The sequence below is a fragment of the Meriones unguiculatus genome, chromosome 3, assembly GCF_030254825.1.
Source record: "Meriones unguiculatus strain TT.TT164.6M chromosome 3, Bangor_MerUng_6.1, whole genome shotgun sequence".
In the NCBI taxonomy this organism is placed as follows: Eukaryota; Metazoa; Chordata; class Mammalia; order Rodentia; family Muridae; genus Meriones; species Meriones unguiculatus.
In genome coordinates this window covers 16,115,311-16,138,129 of record NC_083351.1, presented here as the reverse complement: position 1 = coordinate 16,138,129, position 22,819 = coordinate 16,115,311, and the positions used below count along the sequence as shown (strand labels likewise).

The 22,819-nt window shown below is 41.4% G+C and overlaps 2 protein-coding genes across 9 annotated transcripts in view; one reads left to right on the top strand and one right to left on the bottom strand.

Moving 5' to 3' along the window:
• Positions 1-3,534: 3,534 nt before the first annotated feature.
• Positions 3,535-22,819, top strand: part of Srsf10 (serine and arginine rich splicing factor 10) — a 29,585-nt gene continuing 10,300 nt past the window's right edge. The window contains exons 1-7 of one of the 7 annotated variants that reach the window (XM_060379302.1): positions 3,539-3,752; positions 6,165-6,271; positions 9,632-9,733; positions 11,218-11,380; positions 11,700-11,753; positions 11,885-11,986; positions 15,254-16,896. In XM_060379302.1, coding sequence (XP_060235285.1) covers positions 3,688-3,752; positions 6,165-6,271; positions 9,632-9,733; positions 11,218-11,380; positions 11,700-11,753; positions 11,885-11,986; positions 15,254-15,314 — 654 coding nt within the window. In that variant the 5' untranslated portion in view covers positions 3,539-3,687 and the 3' untranslated portion in view covers positions 15,315-16,896. Of the gene's footprint in view, positions 3,753-6,164; positions 6,272-9,631; positions 9,734-11,217; positions 11,381-11,699; positions 11,754-11,884; positions 13,989-15,253; positions 16,897-22,819 lie in introns of those variants that run through there. The other 6 variants (XM_060379297.1, XM_060379299.1, XM_060379296.1 and 3 more) reach the window with 6 other exon arrangements.
• On the bottom strand, positions 19,293-22,384 carry Pnrc2 (proline rich nuclear receptor coactivator 2). 2 transcript variants are annotated; one of them, XM_021631495.2, is made up of 3 exons: positions 22,194-22,384; positions 21,348-21,552; positions 19,293-20,940 (listed from the first exon to the last, which is right to left on the bottom strand). In XM_021631495.2, exon 3 carries the CDS (start codon positions 20,920-20,922, stop codon positions 20,503-20,505), a length of 420 nt encoding a protein of 139 aa, XP_021487170.1. In that variant the 5' UTR covers positions 20,923-20,940; positions 21,348-21,552; positions 22,194-22,384; the 3' UTR covers positions 19,293-20,502. The 2 variants fall into 2 exon arrangements, with proteins under 2 accessions (XP_021487170.1, XP_060235286.1); XM_060379303.1 differs by lacking the exon at positions 22,194-22,384 and adding an exon at positions 21,866-22,112.

Below are 22,819 nucleotides of genomic sequence, written 5' to 3'. Positions count from 1 at the left end.
GGGGTCAGAGATCTCTTTAGACTATTTCCTGCTGATTAGGGGTCTTGAATTCCTTGGGGCAAGTCCAATCTTTGTTGTCAGGATACCAGCAACCAACAATCTAGGGAAAGCAAAGCCAGCAGGAGGTGGGGGGGGCATCCAGAGGGGCTGTAATGGCCACAGGCTGTCTCTGGGATCTTGTATTTATGCTCCCTCAAAAGTGGCCAGAATTCCAAACGTAACTATCTGCAGCTGGCAAAAAAAAAAAAAAAAAAAAAAATCACACCCCTACATAGAGCATGAGGTAAATCATGGATATCATGGATAGTGGCTACGGACAACCTGAAGCAGCCCCATATCCCACACCTGGGATTAAAACAAAGCACATTCCCATAACCGAACTGGGGTTTTTTGTTTTTGTTTGTTTGAGACAGGGTTTCGGCCTCGAACTTGCAGTGATCCACCTGCCTCTGGCTCACCAAGCGCTGGGATTAAAGGCCTGTGTCACCACGCCTGGCTTACATAACCGTCAGGCTTTTAAAGAAATCAAAATTCTTACTACCGTAGAAAAACCTTTCTGCAGAATTATTCCATATCTTTTCTTCTAAAACTGGTGTAGAAGGATGGAGAGATGGATCAACAGTTAAGAGCAGTTATTTTACAGAAGACCAAGGATCAGTTTCCAACACCCTCATGCTGGATCACAACAGTCCATAACTCCAGTACCAGGGACCCAACACTCTCTTCTTACCTCCAAAGGCACACATGGTATACAGGCATACATACAAGCAGAACACTCATATATATAAAATAAAAAGTAAACGCTGAAACTGGTATAGCAGGGCCCCAGGTATGTGGAAGTATGTTTAACTTGTGTTTCCATTTGTTTATTGTTGTTTTCAGACAGGGTTTCTTGGTGTAGCGCTGGCTGTTCTAGAAAGCACTGTAAAGATCAGTCTGTCCTCAAACTCACAGAGATCCTTCTGCCTCTACTTCCAAAGTTCTGGGATTAAAGGCATTCACCACAACTCCTGGCTTATCTTGTACTGTATCTTTCTTTCTTTCCTTCCTTTTTTTTTTTTTTTTTTTGAGTCAGGGTTTCTCTGTCTAGTACTAGCTATCCTGGACTCACTTTGTAGACTAGGCTGGCCTGGAACTCACGGCGATCTACCTGCCTCTGCCTCCCTGACTGCTGGGATCAAAGGGGTGTGCCACCACTGCCCGGCTTATCTTGCATTTTCTAGCCACAGAAATATTTGAGAGGACATATCAATAGCAGAGTTAACTCTCTGTGTGATTTAAAAATAGATTCGATTTAAAAATAAATACTCTGTTGGAGTATTTACTGATAAATTCAATGAGCACAACATTGCTTAGCTAGAAGAAGCAAAGAAGAAAATCATCAGACAGATCCTGGATGCAAGAGGATTGGCCAAGTTACTGGTTCAAACACACCACTACCTTTTTTCTTTGGACAGAGAAATGGCATTGCCACGGCCTTGGGGGTCACTTATCTGGATGGTATAAGGTTGGGCAGTTGCTTCCACAAGGGGGGTCTTCCTTCACTCCTACCCCTTTGGCAGAGCTGCAATTTAGTAAATTGTACTCAAAAGCCAGGTGGCCAAGAGTTGTTGGGTTTCTTGCTTTTCTTCTTGTTCTCCCTCCCATCCTCTCCATAGAGGCTCTGTGATGTATTTGAATGGGAATGAGATGTGTGCTTGTAATTTCAAACTCAGTAAATAGTTATTCATATAACCCACATTTTAAAAGATGCGTTGCTGTTTTTTTTTGGGGGGGGTTGGTTTTGCTGAGGCAAGGTTTCTGTGTAGGACAGCCCTGGCTGTCCTAGAATTCACTCTGCAGACCAGGCTAGCCTTGCCTAGCCTAGCCCACCTCTGCCTGAGTGCTGGGTTTAAAATGTATGTCACCACTAGCTGGCCTGTTTTTATTTATATTTATCGAGGCTGTGTACCTGGCTTAATTAATTAATCTAATTAATTAATCTGTGTAGTCCTGGCTGTCCTGGAATTTGCTATGTAGAACAGGCTGGCCTTGAACTCACAGAAATCCACCTGTCTGTCTATTTATCTGGGGTTTCTCTGTGTGGCCTTGGCTGTCCTGTAACTTGTTACGTAGAACAGGCTGGCTTTGAACTCCCAGGTGCTGGTATTAAAGACGTGTGACACCACACTTAGGTCTAAAAAATTTTTCTGGTTTTTATTTTGGTTTGAGTGTGTTGGTTTTCTGTTTTTAAATCTGTGTGTGTTTCCAAAAGCATATGGGTGCCCTAGGAGGCCAGAGAGGGAGCTGGAGTTACAAGTGGTTGTGAGCTTCCCTCCCCCAATTGGGTGTTTGGGAACTGAATTTAGATACTCTGGAAGAGCAAGAATCATCTCTCCAGCAACAGTTCGTGGTCCTTAAAGTATTTTCTAGACTAGGGAAAGTAGGTTAGAGTGTTCATGTAGTTCATGCAAGGCCCTGAAAAAAAAAAAAAGAGAAGGAGGGGAGAAGAAAGATAGATGGATATAGCCGGGGTGTCCCACGATGAGGACTGAAAGTTTCGGGGGTGGGGTGGGGTGGGAGAGAGGCTGGAGAAATGGCTCAGAGGTTAAGAGGACTGGCTGGTCTTTCAAAGACCGCGAGTTCAATTCCCAGCACTCATATGGTGGCTCGCAACCAACTATGAGATCTGGTGTCCTCTTCTGACATGTCGGCATACACACAGGCAGCACATTGTATACATAATCAATAAATCTTAAAAAAAAAAAAAAAAAGCTACAGGGGGACACAACCGAAAGAGGGGAATGGGGGCATGACAGGGCATTGGGGTGGTGAGTGTCAAGTGTCTGCAGGTCTGTGGTTAAGACACTTAGCACAGACAAGGTCCTACACGGGATCCCCAGGAAACAAAGAACACACCTCTTCCAGGCTTTCGTAAAGCCTTCATAATTCTACATGGAAAGGGGTTCCGAGCTAGAGGACTTTTGCAGATAGGCACTGCGCATGGAAGCAACAAGCAAGGGCAGCAGGGCCCCGGTTCCCACCGAGAGGACATGGCATAGGTGACACAGGTGGGGGGCGAGGCAGCCCCGCAGGGCCAGAGGGCGCATGCTGAAAGCTCTGGAGCCACGGGCACCCCTTTCCGCACACATCCTCCCTCCCCCACGCCCTACAAAGAATCCGTACGCTCCTCTTGATGCCCGGGGATCTGATAAAAACCGAGGCACCACTCGGAGGAGAGGACCTCGGAGCAGCCTCTCCGGATCCTGGGGCTTAAAAGCGCAGCCATTGTAGTTTTAAAAACACCCTCTCGCCGAGAAGGGGAGGGGTTCCCCGAGCGGCAGGGCAGAAAAGGGCGGGAAAGCGAAGCGCTAAAGAAAGAAAGAACCGGCCGAGGGGGAGGGGAAGAGCCTCCGCCGGGAGCCAATGAATGGGAGCGAGGCTGCAGCGCGAGCGTCAGGCCGCCCAGCGCGCAGGCGCGCGCCCGGAGATCTCGCGGGAAATAGCCGTTGTCCCTGCCGGTGCCGCGGAGTGGGAGGTGGGAGGGGAGTGGAGGCGGGAGCCCAAGTCTCGCGAGAAGAGGCAGTTGCCGTAGCGGAGCCCTCTAGGCTCTAGGAGCGAGTGTGAGTGGCTGTGAGCCGCCGCCGGAGTCGCGGACGGTTTGCTGGAGCCCGTTAGTGCCGCTGGCCCGGAGTCCCCGCCGCCGTCATGTCCCGCTACCTGCGCCCCCCGAACACGTCCCTGTTCGTCAGGAACGTGGCCGACGACACCAGGTGAGAGCCCCCGGGCGGCTTACTGCGCGGGGGAGGCCGCGGGCGCACGGCGAGCGGCGAGCGGCGGCGCGGGGGAGGGGCGGGGCGAAGATGGCGGGGCCCGCGCCGGCTCTAGGCCGCGCCGCCGGCCCCTGCTGGCCTGCGGGAGCGAGCGCGAGCCCCGGGCCGGGCCGGGCCGGGCCGCCGCCGGGCGCGCGGGGCCACGGGCCCTCGCGGCCCTTGCTCCCCGCGTGCTCGTGGCTGGGCCAGGCCGGCTTGGCGGGCCGGACGTCTGGTCCTCATTGATCCGACGGCCACGTTCCGTGGGGTGCACGCCCCCTCGCCCTGAAAGGAATTTTTGTTGTTGAAAGAGAAAAGGTTGCCAGGCGGGGCGGCCCGGGCCGGTGATGCCATCGCTCGGCGAGGCCGAGGCGGGAGGATCGGCGCGAGTTCGAGGTCAGCTCGGGCTACGAAGTGAGCCCCCCCCCCCCCCCGTCTCGGAGTCGGAAAGGATGCTGGTGAAATAACGGGATGGGGGAGGGGGCGGGGAGCTTCATTTTTTAACCCCCCCCCCCCCAGCCGTAGGGATGGTGGTTAATGGATTTAGAGGTAATTGGGAAGGGAGGAATGGTTGCGATTTGAGAAATCAACAATTTTCCGGTTAAGTGGAGTATGCCTCGCCTTTCGCGGAAATCTCTTTGAAAACGGCGTGCCGAAGTCTCTCCCGTTAGGACCTTCGTAATTAACTTAGCTGAACGGAGGCGGTACTTTTAAGTAGGCCTTGTCGCCGGGCGTAGTCCCAGCAGTCAGAAGACCGGTCTAGGAGTTCGCGGCCAGCCCGGTAATGGCTTTGTTTTTAACGATTCCCTTGCTTTACATTGCCTTAGGAATTTTTTGGAAGAAATTTTTATCATAGGGTCACACTTCATGTTCGTAAATAAGCCCCAAAAGAAAACTGAATTTTTCGTTTTGTGGAGTTTTTTTATTTTTTTTTAACTCCATTTTGTCATTTTGACGCCTAAATATGTAGATATTGTGATTGTTTTATTTCAGATTTTTGATGGTGGCCGTGTTGAGCAATTTTGGAATAAACTGGGCATGGTGGCCCAAGCCTGTAATTCCAGCATTTGGAAGGCTGTCAGGATTGCCTTGAGTGCCAAGCCACCTGGGAGACCATTCAAAATTGAGAGACAGACAAAACATACTTTTAATAATACTAGAGTATTTGATAATTGAGTGGGTTTTGTTTTGTCTTTTTAAAACAGGGTTTCTCTTTGCAGCCCTGGCAGTCCTGGAACTCTGTAGACAGGTTGGCAGAGATCCTCCTGCTGGGATTAAAGTTATGCTGGGCTAGCCCTGCTCTTAAGAAGACATGCCCTTTATGAACAGTGAAGACTGAATTTTTAAAATTTTAATTGTTTACTGACTTAGTGTAAAATAGTAAAAAGTTTATGAGCATTTATAAGCCCCGCCCCCTTTTCTTCCTAGAAACAGTGTCTCAGGAACAGGCTATGATTGTCTTATGCTGGCTTTGAACCTACTCTTTATCCTGCCGAAGCTTTCTCCATCCTAGGTACTGCATAAGACACCATGCCCAGCACTAGAGCGCTTTCCCTCCACCCTCCCTTTGGCAGCTCACATGTAGCCCAGGCTGCCCCTGGAGTTGTAGCAATCTCCCTACCTCAGCTTTTCCAGTACTTGGGTAACACATCAGCTACCACCCTTAGTTTAGGTTTAGTATCGGTTGAGTTGTGAGTTGTTTTCTTGTGACAGGGTCTCACTGTAACCCTGGTTTACCCGGAACTCACAGATCTCCCTGCTTCTGCTCTCAAGGTGCTGGAGTTAAAGGTGGATGGTACTTGGAAAGCACATGTAATCTCAGTACTCAGGGAGGCATAGGCAGGCGGATCTCTTGAGTTCCAGGACAGTCAGTGCCACACAAAGAAACCCTGTCCCAAAAAAGCATAAGAAAGCTTGGGCTGCCTTTTGTATGGTGTGTTGGGGTTTGTCTTTGGATTTTTTTTTTTGTTTGTTTGTTTCTGAGAAACAGTTTTTCTGTGTAACCTTTGCTGGCCTGGAGCTCATTATGTAGACCAGGCTGGCCTTGAATTAACAGGCAGGCCTGCCCCTGCCTCTTGACTGCTGGGATTAAAGGTGTGTCCTACTATGGACTGGCTGTCTTTGGATTTTCGGGACAGTTTCTCCAAGTAACTAACCCTGGCTGACCTGGAACCTGCTCTGTAGGTTAGACTGGCCCCAAACTCCGACTCCAGAGTTCTGGAATTTAAAGGTGGTGCCACCTTTGGGGTTCAGAAAGCTTGTTGGTCGGGCTAGGGATAAAGGCCACAAGCCTTACATTCATTAAGATGATGTTCAGGAACATGAGCATAAAAAGTTTGAGTTGTTTTGTTTTGTTTTTTATGATATTTTTAGGTCTGAAGATTTGCGTCGGGAATTTGGTCGATATGGTCCAATAGTAGATGTTTATGTTCCACTTGATTTCTACACTCGGCGTCCAAGAGGATTTGCATATGTTCAATATCCTTTCTTCAGATGGATGATTAGTGAGGGGTGTTGAAGTTTGAAATTCAAGTTTTTATGTAAGTGGTAACATCTAAAAAATAGTCTATTTTTGTCCTCTAATGTCTTATGTCTTCAAATCTTTAAAAATTCTGATTCATTTCTCTATTTCTTAAAGTTAATCTAAAACATTTTAATTTCCATCCATGCTGCTGAAACTCAAATCAGTGATTATGTGATTTAAGTTTGAATATATTGGTTGCTACCACCTTTGATATAAGTCAAATTAAAAGTTAATATGTTCTTGTTTAAGTTAAAGTTTAGTAATCTTCTTTGTTATTTTGAATCACTTGATCAAAAACAAATTGTATAACAATGAGGTAAACTTCTTTAATATTGTCCCCTAATTTGCTGTCCTCTGTTGTTACCTCAGAATGTAAAGCTGTACAGTTATGGCGACCCCAAAGAGAAAGCATGAAAGAACTTTTAGAGTAGAGTTCAACACTTAAGGCAAGTAGACAAGCCAAAGACCTCTTAAGGATCAGGCTTGAAGAGAAGGGAGAGTTTGGGAAAAGAAAAAATAAAGAAAAGCTGGAAGAAGGACAAGCCTAATGGGAGACAAAGCCTCGATTTATCCACAAAGGGGGAAAAGGTTGTTTTTCAAAGTTAAAGATAAAGCCATCTGTCATATTTGACCAAGCATCTCATGACAAGTCCTTCTGACAAGCACTAAAAGAGTTAAAGGTCAAGATGAAGTTGAATGATGGCCAAGATTAAAGGAGTCATACCTGATGTATCCTACAGAATAACTACTTTCCTTTTTCTTTTCTTTTTTTTTTTTTTTAATGTTTTCAAGCAGTTAATTTTCATAATTATGCTGATTTGGTGTAGTGACAAAGCCTGTAACTTGAATCTGTGGCCTTTGATACTGTGGTTGTGGTCTTGTATGAGTGATGAGTGTACTTCTATCAAGTTAGAGTAGAGCAGAGCATGACATTATATTCTCCTGGTCTGTCAAGCTAGAGTGCAGCAGAGTGTAACACTGGTAAGCCTGAGTTCAGCACAGTTAGGTTCAGACCTGCTCATCACAGGCTCTTTGCAGTAGCAAGGAGGTGCTCAAATTCAGTCACAGAGCCCTGCGCAAAGGGAGACAGGTGCACACTGGCAGCTGCTTTGAAAACAACTGGTGATCTAGAGTAGCTCCACTAGAAACACTCAAAGAAATCTTTCCTTTTGTTTTTGTTTTTGTTTTCGTTTTTTTCTAAGTGGCTGCTGGTTTTGTGAATCCTGCTGGTCCTGCATGGCTTAGCACATGCAGTAGATCAGTTAGCCCTGCATGGATTGCAGAAGGCCTTTGATTTGGTATAGATCTAAGTGAGGCGTAAGAGCCTTGACCCCGAGATTCAGGAGTTCCTATTTCTGACCTTCTGTAAGTCCCTGCCCAAGAAAGTGGGGAGGGTGGTGTCTGAGACTGAATTTAAAACCAGGAAACTTAATTTTCTTAACTCTGACTTAGTAAGGAAAAAGCCAAAAGCTGCTCATGTGGGGCCAGTGCTTAGAACCTTGTGAATTAGTTTAAAACTTAAAGAATAATGCCTGTCCCTGCCTTCATAAATAAATATATTGACCCAGTCTGGTTTACACTGTTGATCAGGATTTCAGTTTAAGGTGGCCTGGGAACAATGTTAGTGGTAGTTTACCTCAACAGTATGTTGTACTTGAATAGTAATTAGTATTTATACAAGGAATCCAGAGTAGGATGATAAATTAACAGGCTTGTTGGTTTCATTTTGGGAACATAAAAATTTCTTGATACAGCTGGGCGAAGTTGTGCACGCCTTTAATTCTAGCACTCAGGGAGGCAGAGGCAGGCAGATCTCTTGTGAGTTGGACGCCAGCCTGGTCTACAAAGCAAGTCCAGGACAGCCAAAGCTACACAGAGAAACCCTGTCTCAAAAAACCAAAGAAGAAAGATCTATTGCTGGGTCTTCATTTGCATACTCTTCCTGGTTAGTCTTCTCTTCAGATCCTTGGCTGAAGAGGTAGGTAAAGTATAGAACCTCATCCTCTCTGCCAAGATTCTGTTTTTAAGGGTAGCACCCAAGAATGAACTCCCCTATTCATAATATTTGTAGCTCTTGATGTAAGTCATTTTGAAACTATACTCTCTCTTGGGTAACAAAGTAGAATGCCCATTAAATTCGTTTAGCACCTAAGTGCCGTTAACCTTTGAGGGATGTTTAGTCACACGACATTGTAAGGTTCCAAGCTATCAGTCAGCCTTTTTATAAGAGTTGAAAGCACAGTTGAGACTTTGGAAAACCTCTCCTATTTAACCTGACTTCAGGAAGAGAGCTTGGGGCCTGTGGACCTTAATTTTACTTTTGGAACAAAAAGTAAAAGTATCGTGATAGGCTGAAGCAGACTGTGTTTTGAATAAATATGTCAGTCTTGAAATTAGTGTGTCATTTTGGAGCTGTTTTCTTAATTGGTGCTCCAAATATGCACTTCTGTTTCAAGATGATTTTAGGATATAGTAAAAATCTATTCCAAAAGTCAGCTTTTTCTCAGTCATGGTCTTGTGTACTTAGCTCCTATTAGAATGATGCTTGTAGAGAAGATGTATTTGGACAAAGTAACAGTTTTGTTTTGTTTTTGTTTTTTACTTCATGATGGTAAATATTGCCATGACTCTAGTGGGAAACCAGTCTGAAATGCACTTCTGTGGGGAGCTGCATAGTTAGTGTCATAGTTAGGCCTCTTCAGTCTAGGATCCCTTGTGCCACTTCTTGATGGTGTGCATTTACAGTCTGCATGGATGTAATGTGCATTTGGCATAGTGGTTGAGTGTATTGCTTGACGTGACTTAATGCCTATACATGACTAGCATGCCTGTCTTTCCTATGCAGTGCAAGGAAGACAACTACATGAAATAATATTGCTTGTATATGAAAAATTAAGCTTTCAGAAACTCCTGTAAAGCATACTTTGCTTGCTTACCTAAGAACTGCTGACATTTTTTTTTTATTTGAAATAATTTGGTTTTATTGTAACATTTTTTTTTTTTGTTAGCCAACAGAATTGACTGACTTGTTTTATAAAGCTAATTTTTAGTACATGGGAAAGTTTTCTTTTATAGTGTACCTTGGTAGTTTGGTTATAGCAGATCTTAATACAACATGTATTTACATGTGTTTCTTAAAACTGTATACCATAGAAAATTGTGAGTGTTTTTATGCTGTGGTAATAATGGGTGAGTCGATCAGATAGTTAAGCAGGGTCTGGATGGACAATATTGGGAGATTGTGAGTTGTTTTCAGACTTTGCAAACCATTATCAGAGTTTACAAAACTTCTCAAGCCCCTTAACATTTAGCACATTTGAGGATGTTCGTGATGCTGAAGATGCTTTACATAATTTGGACAGAAAATGGATTTGTGGGCGTCAGATTGAAATACAGTTCGCACAGGGGGATCGGAAGAGTAAGTACCCTTGTGCCCAACATGTGCAGTGTGTTGCTTTTTAGGCTTAAGTTTGGTTTTGTTGGTTTTGTTTTTCTCTCTTAAATCATTTCTCATGAAGAGTTAAAAAAATTTTTTTAAGATTTATTTATTATCTATACAACATTCTGCCTACACACCAGATCTCACTATAAATGGTTGTGAGCCACCATGTGGTTGCTGGGAATTGAACTCAGGACGTCTGGAAGAAGAGCGAGTGTTCTTAACCTCTGAGCTATTTCTTCAGCCCCGAGCTTAAATTTTTAATTGGCCATTTGTGTGGGTGCACAGCTGGAAATGAGTTCATTGGATTAGACTAGGGAAGACTAGATTAAACCTTGTTTGGATCTTATATTGGTGCTTGGTCTTACTATGCAGAATACACCATTTGCTAGCTACTTACTCATTTTGAGTTTTGTTTTTTGAGACAGGGTTTCCCTGTGTAGCTTTGTACTGGTACTGCTTTGTAGACCAGGTTGGCCTCAGACTCTCAGAGATCGACTTGCCTCTGCCTCCCTGAGTGCTGCCGGGATTACAAGCATGCACCACCGAGCCAGCCTTAGCTGCTTACTTATGATAGCAGGAATGTAGACTTTTGAGTCACGTAGACTGGCCTTGAATTCTGAGATACTAAAAGACGGGTTAACATAGCTATTGAAGAGTTAAGTGTTACCTCCTTTCAGCTTTTCTATACAAGATTCTCAGAGCTGCATGGTATATGTTCCTGCATTTTGGTGTTACTTGTTCTTTATAGGCCAAACCTTGAATTCAGATACTCTTGTGGTATCAGTTCCTCTAGTTAAAAATAATTCATATGGCAAGTGGTGGTGGTGCCTTTAATCCCAGCACAGTCCACTACAGTGAGAGCCCAGGACAGCCGGGGGGTTACACAGAGACATCTGTCTCCTAATAGCAAGAAAAAGAGTAGTAAACATGTCTTGATTAGCCTGAGAAGGTATTGAAAAAAGCCAGTGATTCATTAGTGCTGGAATTTAACATTGTTGTTTTTTGATAACCCTTTTAAAAACAAAAAAGTTAATACAGTCTAGTCATGCTTTCACCAAAACAAAGGCATGTCTTGAGTTACAAAACACTGTTTACTTCCTTGGCGTAAGAGAAGGAATGCAGGAATTAGCCAGGCTTGGTGACATACACCTTTAACCTCAGCACTCAGCCAGCCTGTCTACATAGTGAGCTCCAGGCTGCATAGGCCTATATGATAAGATTTTTGTCTCAGAAACAGGACTGCAGAGATGGCTAAGAGCACTAGCTGCTCTTCTAGAGAATCCCGGTTTAATTTCTGGCATCCATGTGGTGCTAACAGCCTTTTGTAACTCCCAGTTCCAGGGGAGTTTCTCTTTTGGAATGCAAGAAAGCTATTAAGAGTATGAGTATGAATGCTATTAAGAGTATGGTTTAAATATTAAGATTTCAGTGTTTCCAAGTATTTCTGTTCTACTCCCTAGCACCAAATCAAATGAAAGCCAAGGAAGGGAGGAATGTATACAGCTCTTCACGATATGATGATTATGATCGATACAGACGTTCTCGGAGCCGAAGTTATGAAAGGAGGAGATCAAGGAGTCGCTCTTTTGATTATAACTATAGGAGATCTTACAGTCCTAGAAAGTAAGTGTGGTATGCAATGACCTGTTTTAATGTTTGTAGCCAAGTAGAATGGCATTAATCTGTAATACAGCTACTCAGAAGACTGAGGCGGGAGAACCACGGGAGCCCAGAAGGTCGAGGCTCACTTAAACAATAAATGTTGTAAGGCTCTGTCTTTAAGAGTAAAAAGATGTTTGCTAATATTCTTTAATGCTTTTTGCTTATTTTTAATCGTGTGAGTTGGTTGCTTAAGATTAAAGGGATTTTTAGTGCTTTATTTAAAGATCAAGACTATAAATAGACGTTTGTCACTGTTTGCTTTTTCTGATATGCTTTTTAGCAGTAGACCGACTGGAAGACCACGGCGTAGCCGAAGCCATTCCGACAATGATAGGTAAATACTCTTAATTTGAAAAAGACTCATGTTTTTCAATTTTAGAGTGAACTTTTGCTCTAAAAGTAACAAATTTGATTAATATAGAATTTAATTTTTACTCTAATTGTATTTCTCCTCTGTTTTGAAAGATTCAAACACCGAAATCGATCTTTTTCAAGATCTAAATCCAATTCAAGATCACGGTCCAAGTCCCAGCCCAAGAAAGAAATGAAGGCTAAATCACGTTCTAGGTCTGCATCTCACACCAAATCTAGAGGCACTTCTAAGACAGATTCCAAAACACATTATAAGTCTGGCTCAAGATATGAAAAGGAATCAAGGAAAAAAGAACCACCTAGATCCAAATCTCAGTCAAGATCACAGTCTAGGTCTAGGTCAAAATCTAGATCAAGGTCTTGGACTAGTCCCAAGTCCAGTGGCCACTGATAGTATAAATCATGATACTTTCTAGGCATGTATCATTCATTTACTCATAGTTTGGTATACCTAAATTATCAGGAATACAATGTTGCAATGATGCGTTTAAAACAAAAAGCAAAACACTTCTTAGTTTTCCCTGTACTGGGCCATGGTTATAATTAGAATGCTATGCTGTTGAGAAGCCACTCTAAGAGTCCAGTTTGTTTAATGTTATGGGCAGCTACCAATTTGTGGTGTCTCTGTATATTTTTGTAAAGATTCTCATTTTTTATGCTTGAAGTATTTGGTGAAAAGATGTTGGTTGACCATAATTTGCAACATTGTCTTATTAAAAATAAATTTTCATATCCATATTTGGTAGAACTGTTAACCTAGAAATGTAGCTTGCTAATAAGATAGAATGATACAAAAGTGAAGTTGTAGCCACATTACAACACTGACTGCTCAGACACATTTAGGTTCAGGGTGGACCTTTATGTCTTGTCAAGATGTCTAAGCCCATGATGATTATTTATGATGCAATGTGGAATAGTTCTTTTGTTAACTCCACTGTGGGGATTGATGCCAACTGGCTTAAGTAGCGTTTTCAGGGAGATCGACCCTTTCACTGAAACATGGAGCCTTCACTGCTTGCCCCCGTACCCCCTTAAGCACTGCTGGTTTCTGAGATTTGGAACATTATTAAACACAAGGGAAAAAAAAAAACCTCCCCCTTAAGTTTTGAGTGTGTCAATTATGGCGGAAATCATTTTAAGGGGAAAAGACTGTTCTGAACATAGTTTCTCTAAAATTTAACTATTGTTGATCATTGTTATTTAGGGGTTTTGTTTTTTTGTTTTTTCTGTTAGAAGCAAGTAAACTGTTTGAAAGTACATTTTGTTTATGTGCATAGTGTAAAACAAACTGAATTTTGATGCTTACAGCACTTGGCATGTGCGTTCGTATCAGAATCTGCCTGCCCTCTTCATGAGGGAGGCTTGCCCATCACACCTCAGTTTATTAATGTGAGGCAGGTTGCAAAGATGACACTCCTAGGTGATTTTGTGGTGCCGTGAAGTTTTTGGGAAAATTGAGTTTAAACAAATGCCACATCACTTAGTTTTTGATAATGTAGGACATGACTAAAAATAAGGAAATGATACCCTTAAATATTTATAATTTCTAGTATTTCTCTTCAAGATCGTTTTGGAGGCGATACAGTGACTTGAAATGTCCAGTGTCATTTCAGAATAAAAAGCTAGTATCTTTAAAATCTCAAGAGTGCTTGCTTACAGATGTAAGTGAAGATACTGTGTGGGATGATCCTTCTAGAGGATTACCTTATTTTTCCTTTCAGTTTTGGTTTTAGAAATCTAGGCCTTGCTTGTAGAAAACAAAGGATGGTTTATAAGAACTGTTTGTGGAATGTGTTTGGAGGATTCATTCTAGAACCTTTGTATATTTAATAGTATTTCTAACTTTCGTTTCTTTACTGTTTGCAGTTAATGTTCTTGTTCTGCTATGCAATCATTTATATGCACGTTTCTTTAATTTTTTTAGATTTTCCTGGATGTATAGTTTAAACAACAAAAAGTCTATTTAAAACTGTAGCAGTAGTTTGCAGTTCTAGCAAAGAGGAAAGTTGTGGGGTTAAACTTTGTATTTTCTTTCTTATAGAAGCTTCTAAAAAGGTATTTTTATATGTTCTTTTTAACAAATATTGTGTACAACCTTTAAAACATCAATGTTTGGATCAAAACAAGACCCAGCTTATTTTCTGCTTGCTGTAAATTAAGCAAACATGCTATAATAAAAACAAAATGAAGGAAATAATGATTAACTGGAATTATTATAGTTCTGAATGAGTCTAAAATAATGGAAATAATCCTTTGTAGACTTAGGAATACTTTAAGCAGTGCTGACAGTAGGCACAACTACCCTATTCTGGAAATGATAGAACTTGCCAGAAATCTACATCTTTTACATAGTACTTAGGAACGCCTTATGTCATCATCATGCTGTGATTGATTATTCATTAAACCTCTTGGGTTAAATAATACAAGAGGTTATTTAGTGTTGATAGGTATATTAAAATGAAAATTTGGACAAGCTAACTATAAATTTATATTTTCATTATTACAAAGTCCTCTTTCCCCTTCCTAAACAAGACATACTAAGTTTTATGTTTATGGCATGATTTAAATTCTTTTTCATTGAATCTTGGTGAGCATTAAAAAAGAAAAAAACAAAACACTGGGAGAGGGGTTGGCTTTAGGTATTTTTGTGGGCTGAATTCCAGCTTTTGTGCAGTAACAGTTATAACTGGTAATTCATTATTTATGCTGTGCCAGACATTATTCAAGAGACCATTTTTTTCTTCGTTCTTCACAAAATGCTTTAAGGAAGACTTCCCCCTCGTATCGGGAAACTAAGGCACAGAGTAAAAGCTGTAAATGGCAGAGCCAAGATTTGAGTCCAGATTTGGCTTAAATTTTATAGCCAAGGAGCCTGATAAAATTGTGCTCAGTCTTTAGAACTAGAAGGCCTGATACTGGTTTGTTTTTATTGATTTATTTTTACACTCAAGACTGTTAACTTGAGAAGCTTACACATTGTTATGAAATGGTGTTCCCAACAGAGCTTCACAAAGACTGTATACAGTTGCGCTCATAGTAAGATCCTACTGATGCTGGTGAGATTTTTACAGTTTTAAGCTAAACTTGGATCATATTGTTAAGTTCAACAGTCAATGAGAACCTCCTGTGTGTCTAGCAGTGGGCTCCATTGATAGGATAGTTGTGTCCTGATTCAAGTAAAGGCTGACATTTCGCCTCTTTTTACTTTAAAATTTTTTTTTCTTTTAAATAAGCCAAGTAAGCAAGAAGAAAAGTGAGAGATAATGAATGCTTCAGTGAGAAAGGACAGGAGTTTGAGCTGTTAAGTAACAACCTAGGGAAAAGACCTGGGAACTACTGTACTATTCTCTTGAAAGTTTGGCCCAGTAAGCTGCTACATCCAGTTCAACTAACAAAATCCTGTATACCACAGAGAAGAATAAAGAGAAAACCAAACTGACAAACATCCTTCTTTTATTTAAGACCAAACTGCAGCTGGAATACCCAGTACAGTTCTACTTACTACACTTCAAGAAAGATCTGAAAGCGGAATAAAGAACCAAAGAAGGGCACAAGCGACCAAAGGGTGGGTGGAAGGTGCTGCAGTAGATACTGTACGGATATTTTGACCCTGGTCTGAAAAGATAAAAGAATTATCGAAACTACATGGAATAATTGAAGTCCCTTCAAGTTTGAAAGTAAGCATTTTAGGACAAATAAAAGGAAATTCAACTTTGTACTTGTGGAAACTAATCCCTAAATACGAACAGGTTTATATTGACTCATGGGTTGCAGATCCATGTTAAGTTCCTGGAAACTAGGATGTCTGAATATCAAGGAAGACAGCCATAGTCTCTAACAGTGCCTCCCTTGGTCTGTCTCAAACTAAATTGGATGGTAAAAGGTATGGTCCAATATAAAGTTTCTCTTGGTTATCTCTTAAAAGTCAGCTCCACTTATGCCAATGTTGGCAGGTCTTGCCTTTGTTTATCCCAGTGCCAGTATTTTCTGCTTAACTGTTTGTTTTGTTGGCATCTGAGTTTATTTACTTGTATACCACATGCAGTTTACATCTAACCACTCCTTCCCAGGCTAATTCCACTTATACTTGACATCCACTCATGAGGGCCCGTCTCTTCATCTCTTGACCAGACAGTATGTTCAACAGATACTTATTGAACCCTTACTGTGGGCAAAACATACTGGATAATTGGAGAGAAGAATAGATGATTATTTAGTTAAATACCTACTGTGCATAGTCTAATGAATCATACAATGTGGCCTCATCTTGAGGTGTATTGCGATATTTCATACCATTCATATCCTAATGTAATTATAAGACCCAATATACTATCAAAGAAAAGTAATTTTATGGTTGTCTGCCATTTAAAAGTATCTAGTATTTGTTGTATCCCATTGATACAAATAATGAAGAAAACCTGTGATAAGCTGATTTGTTATACAGTGATTGAGATACTAGAGTAATATTAAGTTGTTAACTCGTTGGCTTGGTCAAATAAATAGATAAATCCCCAGAATAACAAGTATTTAACTTTGCATTAAAACAAGCCCTGGGTGCTATAATTAGATTATTCTGAGGCAGACAGCTGTGACCCCAATGGACTATATTCTGTATTGAAGAAAATGTTTACCAGATTAGACTTTTTAGTGATCTACTTGTACATTTTATAGGGGACATATTCTGTGTATAGTTAATAAATAACTTTATAGTGTCACAAAATGTTTTGGATTCCTTAGTTTCTTATTAGGATATGAAGCTTGTTAATCAAAACATTGATTCCACCACATTTGAATTTTTGTTGTATTTTTGCCACATATTTAAAACTATGTCAAAATCTGAAATCTGGAAAGAGTGTAAGCCTTTTGGCCATTTTTAAAATGTAGGATTGATTACACATAAATGGAGAGGTAAAAAATGAAGGTTGTGTTTTAAGAACAAAAAAAAAAACTTTTTCAGCCTGTCCAAACTCAAAAAGGCAGCAGGTACCAGGTGAGAGTGAATAAATTTTGGCTGCGTTTTTCTTGCTGTTTTTATTTTGAATCAAGTTGGAAATGCTTTTATAGTTTTATTTTTGAGGACACAATAAAAATTGATTAAAACTGAATTTAGCGTTTATTTCAAGATTAAAAATTAGTAAATGTATTTTATACCATTACATAGTCATTGCCATTGGATTGGTTTTAATGGTAGTGGTCTTGTCTATTTAATAATACATGTGTAGTTTGTAGGTGTTCTGTCTTCTACCTCCCCTCTCCATTTCCGTTCAAATTGAGCTTAAGGCCTTCCAGAGAAGAGAATTCATTTGTGTTCAAATGGAGCTTTTGTTTTTACTATTTGGGTTTCTTTGTTTTGGGAAACCTTCATTTATAAGTTACAGACACAGTAATTTTAAGTGTAGTAAATTAGAAAGGGCCCTGTGGTTTGGGTAGCTGTTGTGTTAGGTAGGGTAATTATATTCGTCTGTCTACTGTGGCTTCCGTGTATTATTAAAGGCTGTCAATATTACTAAGCACTTGTATGTTTTCCAGATACTCCCACTTAACCTTAAATCACTCCCAGGAAATGAGGACTTATCCTATTTTTCAAATGAGAAAATTTTCTTCTTCAGAATACCCACTGTGGACAGGAATTTTGCATAAATGCCTTCTAACTTTACTAGGTTAGAAGTAGCTTGAGTATATTCCAAGATTTAATGGCAGTTGGAGTTTGGGCACGCTGGGCTGGCTTTCTTTTGGGTCTTCAGTGTATTGGGTTTTGGTTTTTGTTTTTTACCATATTCCTAAAAATACTGCGATTAAAGACTGTAACTTAAGCAATAGCCAGGAAATCAGGAGGGTCATCAGAGTCCTTAGGGTGTCCCAGGAGGGAAATGTTCTCGATTTTTCAATGATGACCCTGATAGACGAATTACATAACTTGTCTCCAACTATTAGTTTCATCAAGGTATTCTGTTCATCATGGAAGACAACTCTTTTTCTCTTCGGTGTTTTCCTGTCTCTTCCTCCATTTATGTTAGTTATTACTGTTTGTGTATTTGCAAAACTGGTTTACCATTCACCCTGTGTTAAAAGTGTAGTTGTTGGGTTTTTTTGGGTTTTGTTTTTTTTGTGGAGTTGGTGGGGATAAGAACTTGAGGCATGTAAAATTTTGTTAGTAATAGTAGTAGTTTGTAAAGAAGTAAAAGGCCTTTGTAATCCAGGCTTGTTTGTTTGTTTGCAGATTACATTTCTTTGAATGTTGGAGAGTAAAATAAACTGGTTTAGGAGCTCTCAAAAAATAAATCTCGGTTTTTCTGTAGACTTTGTTGTACCTTACAGGTATGACTACCTAAGTGGAATCTGAGGTTTTAGAGATAAATTTAGAGTCGTTGCCTATAAAAATGGGGCCCAGGAGAACATGGGAAGAAGCTGCAAAATTTAGAACCATTTGAAATCTTCATATTTTGCACTTAATAGTTTTTTTTTTTAAGGTAAGGTTGCCATAGAGTCTTATATTATCACTGCCACCAAAATACATAGAAAGTTCACACAATAGCCTTCAGCAACTCTGCCCAGTAGATTCTACCAGGTTTTATGCCTCTGGTAGGAACATTTTCGGGAAATTCACGAAACCATCCTTATTGAAGGCTGTCTTAGACTTCATGAGTGCTTTTTGTTGTTTTCCAGGCAGTTTCTGTAATAGTCCTGGCTGTCCTGGAACTTGCTCTGTAGATCAGTGTTGGGATTAAATATGTGTCAACCTGCCAGTCACAAGTGCTCTTTATTTTTTGGTGTTTATGCCTAAGTAATGGGCTTATACAGGTATGCTTTATTGGTGTCTAATAAGGTGTTTATAAGGTCAGCAAACATTTTAGTCCCAAACTAGAAATCCAGTTATGTTTTTGTATTATTGTAACATACATCAAAAACAAAGTGTGTATGCAGAGACACTAAAGAATTTGACATTAGATATATCTACAGAATTATATTGGGACATCAAATGATAATCTAACTTTACCTCTAAATAGGTCCAATAGATCCTCCAGTGTGCATGCATAGCTTTCATGTGGGATTGTTCAACTACTTTAAACTGCCCTCCTTGGCAAATGTATCCACCAGAAAGCAAGCTTTGCAATTGCTAAAGATCACACTTGGTTTTTTGAGACTGGAACTCTAAACCAGACTGTTAGAGATCTGGCTCCCTCTGCCAGCAAACTAAGATTTTTTGCTAGTTTGACTTGTTAATTTTGTACTTAATTATAAAATGGGGATAATCTTTTTTTTTTCTTTTTTGAGATTCTTAATTATTGTAAGGTTGCACAGGTGATCTTTTTACCCCCTTGGCAGTGTAGGAAAGTCAGTCAGAGTCTACATGGGCATGGTGGTACACACCTTTAATCTCAGCAGTCAAGCTACAGAGACCCCCATCTCAAAAGAAAAAGGTCTAACTTAACTCCCATAGAGCAAGCAAAAGTAGTGCCATCACAGTCATCTCAAGATAATTTAAATAAAAACAATATACTGGGGAGGAAAAAAATTTTATTTTCAAGTTTTTTGTTTTTAGAATCAATCATAATCTATGAATCTGTCCTTTAGGATGGGCAATGCCTGCTCTGAACTTAATTGAGGAATACAATGAAAATTGAGAAAATACAATATAAACGTTGAAAAGTAACTTGCTATTTGGGTTAACCATCATGCAAGAGATTACTTTTTTCATAAATAATGATGGGTTGCACTTAATCATCAGTTACTTTTAGGATCGATAAAGCCAGAATGAGTCTTTGGGTTCAAGAAGATTGGGGAGGGAGTCTTACTGCATCTTAACATCTTTTAAAAAACTGGAAATATCATAGCACCTTAAGTCTTTTCAGCTATAAAAACCTAACAGATTTGCTTTGTAGTTCATGCCAGTCACATTGACTTACTGGCACTTAAGTACAAGGGCAGTCTTAAAAACTCGAGACCTTTAAAATTAGGCCATAGCATAAAAAAAGTTCATGGCCTGACATTCGGCAAATTCACATTAAAAATAAGTCTCACTTTGTAGAATAAAAGCCAAGAAAACTTTACATATGTTACAGACTTATTACATTTATTTACATGGCTCTTCCCTAAAAACTTAATTTTCACATATATAACTCCCTGCTTCAAGCAAGCTTTGTATGGATGAGGCCAGACCACCTCAGTAGCTTTGGGGGATGCTACAGCATAAAAATGTTCTTTGAATGTTCACTACTACTTGTTTTTGAGAAAAGATTTGGTATATCTCTGTCCACTACTTTTAAGGATGGACCACTGGGCTACCTACTTGGCCTCATTCTAGTAAGCTTCAGCTGCCCTTTATACATTTACTACTGTACAACCTAGGATGTAGCTTTTTTTGATGATTTGGGTGACCCTAGAATATATAACTGAACCGTGCACCTTGTCTTCAGTCTTTTTCGTCTACCTTCTTCAAATGAGTATTGACCCATAAACCTTATTTTTCGTATCACAATAGAAAGGCTGATTACCATTTCCCAAATCTAAACTTGAATTTAGTTAGCAACACTACTACCAAGAATTGATTAGTCACTTAAATTGAACTGACACTATTGCAATATAGTGCACACAGCACATAAATCAATGTCTGCTTAATACTTGAAATTAGCAGTTTTTCATGAAATGTCAAGCCTATTGATGGCTATATGTAAACATCACAAAACTTAAAATTAGTACTTATCTAATTTTTATACCTGTACTTTAAGTAAGGTTTTAAGTTGAAATGTCATTACTTCCTTATCTGAAGGGTTCAAGGAAACGGGAACCCAGTGGCTTGGTGGCTTGGGAAGAACACTTGGTGATGGTGGTTCACTAAATTTGGCTCCAGCATAGTTCTGATTAGCTTGAGACTTAAAAAGCAAGCTAGGACTTGATAAGCTAGCATTCCAATTTGAGTTGTTAGAAAGGCTCTTGTTCTTTCCTCCGTTCTGCATGGCCTGCCATGCAGCTGCTGATGGATTGTACCCATGTCCTCTTTCTTTTTTCTTATGAACAATCTTCATTTGAGAATTCTGATCCTTGGTCTTCTGTCTATTGTGCTGTTGTTGGTTCTTACTAGCATTTCTAGATTGAGGGTCTGGAATGTTATACCTCTCTCCACCACCCATTTTCTGCTTCTTTGTCACCTGTAAGCAAATAAATGTAAATAACAGTAAAATTCTACATGTCCCTTTTCAAGTATCCATAGCTCCAATTCTAGAAATTGCAGATAAGCTAGGCTCACCCTGCCAGAGCCATCTACCTCAAAAATAAAGCAAGTTCTGAGCCAAGTTAACAGTCTGTAAAATCGATCCAAGAAAAACAAACAAACAAAAAACTTAGCTATTCCAAGAAAAATGACCCCACACACTTAAATCAACCCCTTTTTGGTAGGGTCTCTTACAATAGACTGCCCTCCAACTTGAAATAGTCTTGCCACAAACTCTGGAGTGCTGGGGTTTAAAGGCATGTTATCAACATGGCTGCAGTCCTTAATAGCTCATAATTGCTTCTGTCAGAAGATAATGGCCCCATTATGATGTAATCTTTATACCTTTCAGTCTGCTTTTCAGATTGCAGGATTTCCACTACTTGTCCTCTTCTTTGCTGCCAAGCCCAAGATAAGAGACGTTGCTTTCTGCTAGATCCTTTCCTTTGTCTCAATACACAAGTTTTCATGAGCCAATCTGCTGATTTCAGCCTAGGAGCTGAGGCCAACATCGAGTCTCCTCAGCACACAAATGTGAGAGAAGTCCTAGCTAGAAAAGGAAAGAGAAATCATTTTAAATCCACCCAAGGAAGTGGTCGATTAGACATAATTGAACGGCTATTGCTGCTTCAAGGCTGAAAGTAAGATGTTTGACTTTCTTTGACCTCGTAATTGTTACCTTACAACTCTTGGGGACGTTTTAGAAGACATAACTCCCAAGTCCTACAAGTTTTAAAGTCAAACTAAGGAAGCATTCGCTTCTGTGACGACACCAAGAAACTAGGGGCCGTGGCTTGGTTTTAGTTTCATCCGAATCTAACTCTTTTCAAACCCACCCCAAGGCTCTGTTCCCAACAACGTACCTTGTGCTTTTACTTATGACTGCGGTGCTGGTATCAAGTTTTCGCAAACCAGAACCACTTTACATGTTAGCCATGCACGTCTCCCCCAAGCGAGCGGTTCGTCAACACTTCATTCAGTTCTAACTGGCCAAATTAGCGAACGTCCACCAGGCTGGGAGGGCCTCCAGTTTTAATACTCGGAAGCCCGTGTTCCCGGTCACCCGCAAGGCGAGCCCGCTGGCTCTCCTCAGCTCCCGGGGAGACGCGCCCGCCCGGCCCTGCTTCCTCCTCAGCCGAGCCCAACAATGGTGCCCGCGGTGGCCAACATGGCCGCCCCCGCCACACTCACCGACTTCGAGTTCTGGTGGCGGCGGCAGCTCCCTCTCGACCCCAAGCCTCCCTCCCTCTCCAGGGAGAAACGATGCACGGATTAAACAGGCTACGTGCGAGTCACAGATCACAGCTCAGCCTCAGACCAACCTCCTCCTGCCTTTACCGACAAAATGGAGGCCGCTGTGAGCGCGGAAGAGGGCCGGTGACAGCGCAGCCAATGAGTACACAGCAGCGCGTCCCGCGCCCAATGAGGCGCCGGCCACCGCCTGTTGCTGGGGCAGGCCGGAGGAAGTGCGGGGAGGCTGTTGTCGTGGTTTGAAATCCTGCGGGAGGAGCATGTCGGGAGTAACTGCCCAGGCGCGGCCGCCGCGCTGCGGGAGCTCCCGCGGGCAGCTGCTCGCCGAGCCCGCTCTTGGCTTCCGGGGCCAGGCCCACGCGGGGCCGCCCCGTCTTTGTCTCTCTGCCCTGCAGTCCCTTCGCGGCCCCAGAGGCTGCAGAGGTCGTGCGCTCCCCACCCAGAGCCTGCAACCATTCTGCGCACGACCGTTTTCGCTTTCTTCTGCCTGTCCCCTCCCATCTAACTTTACTTTTTTCTCTGAGACACCACCATCAGGGCCTGCTTTTTCTAAACACGGCGCTGGC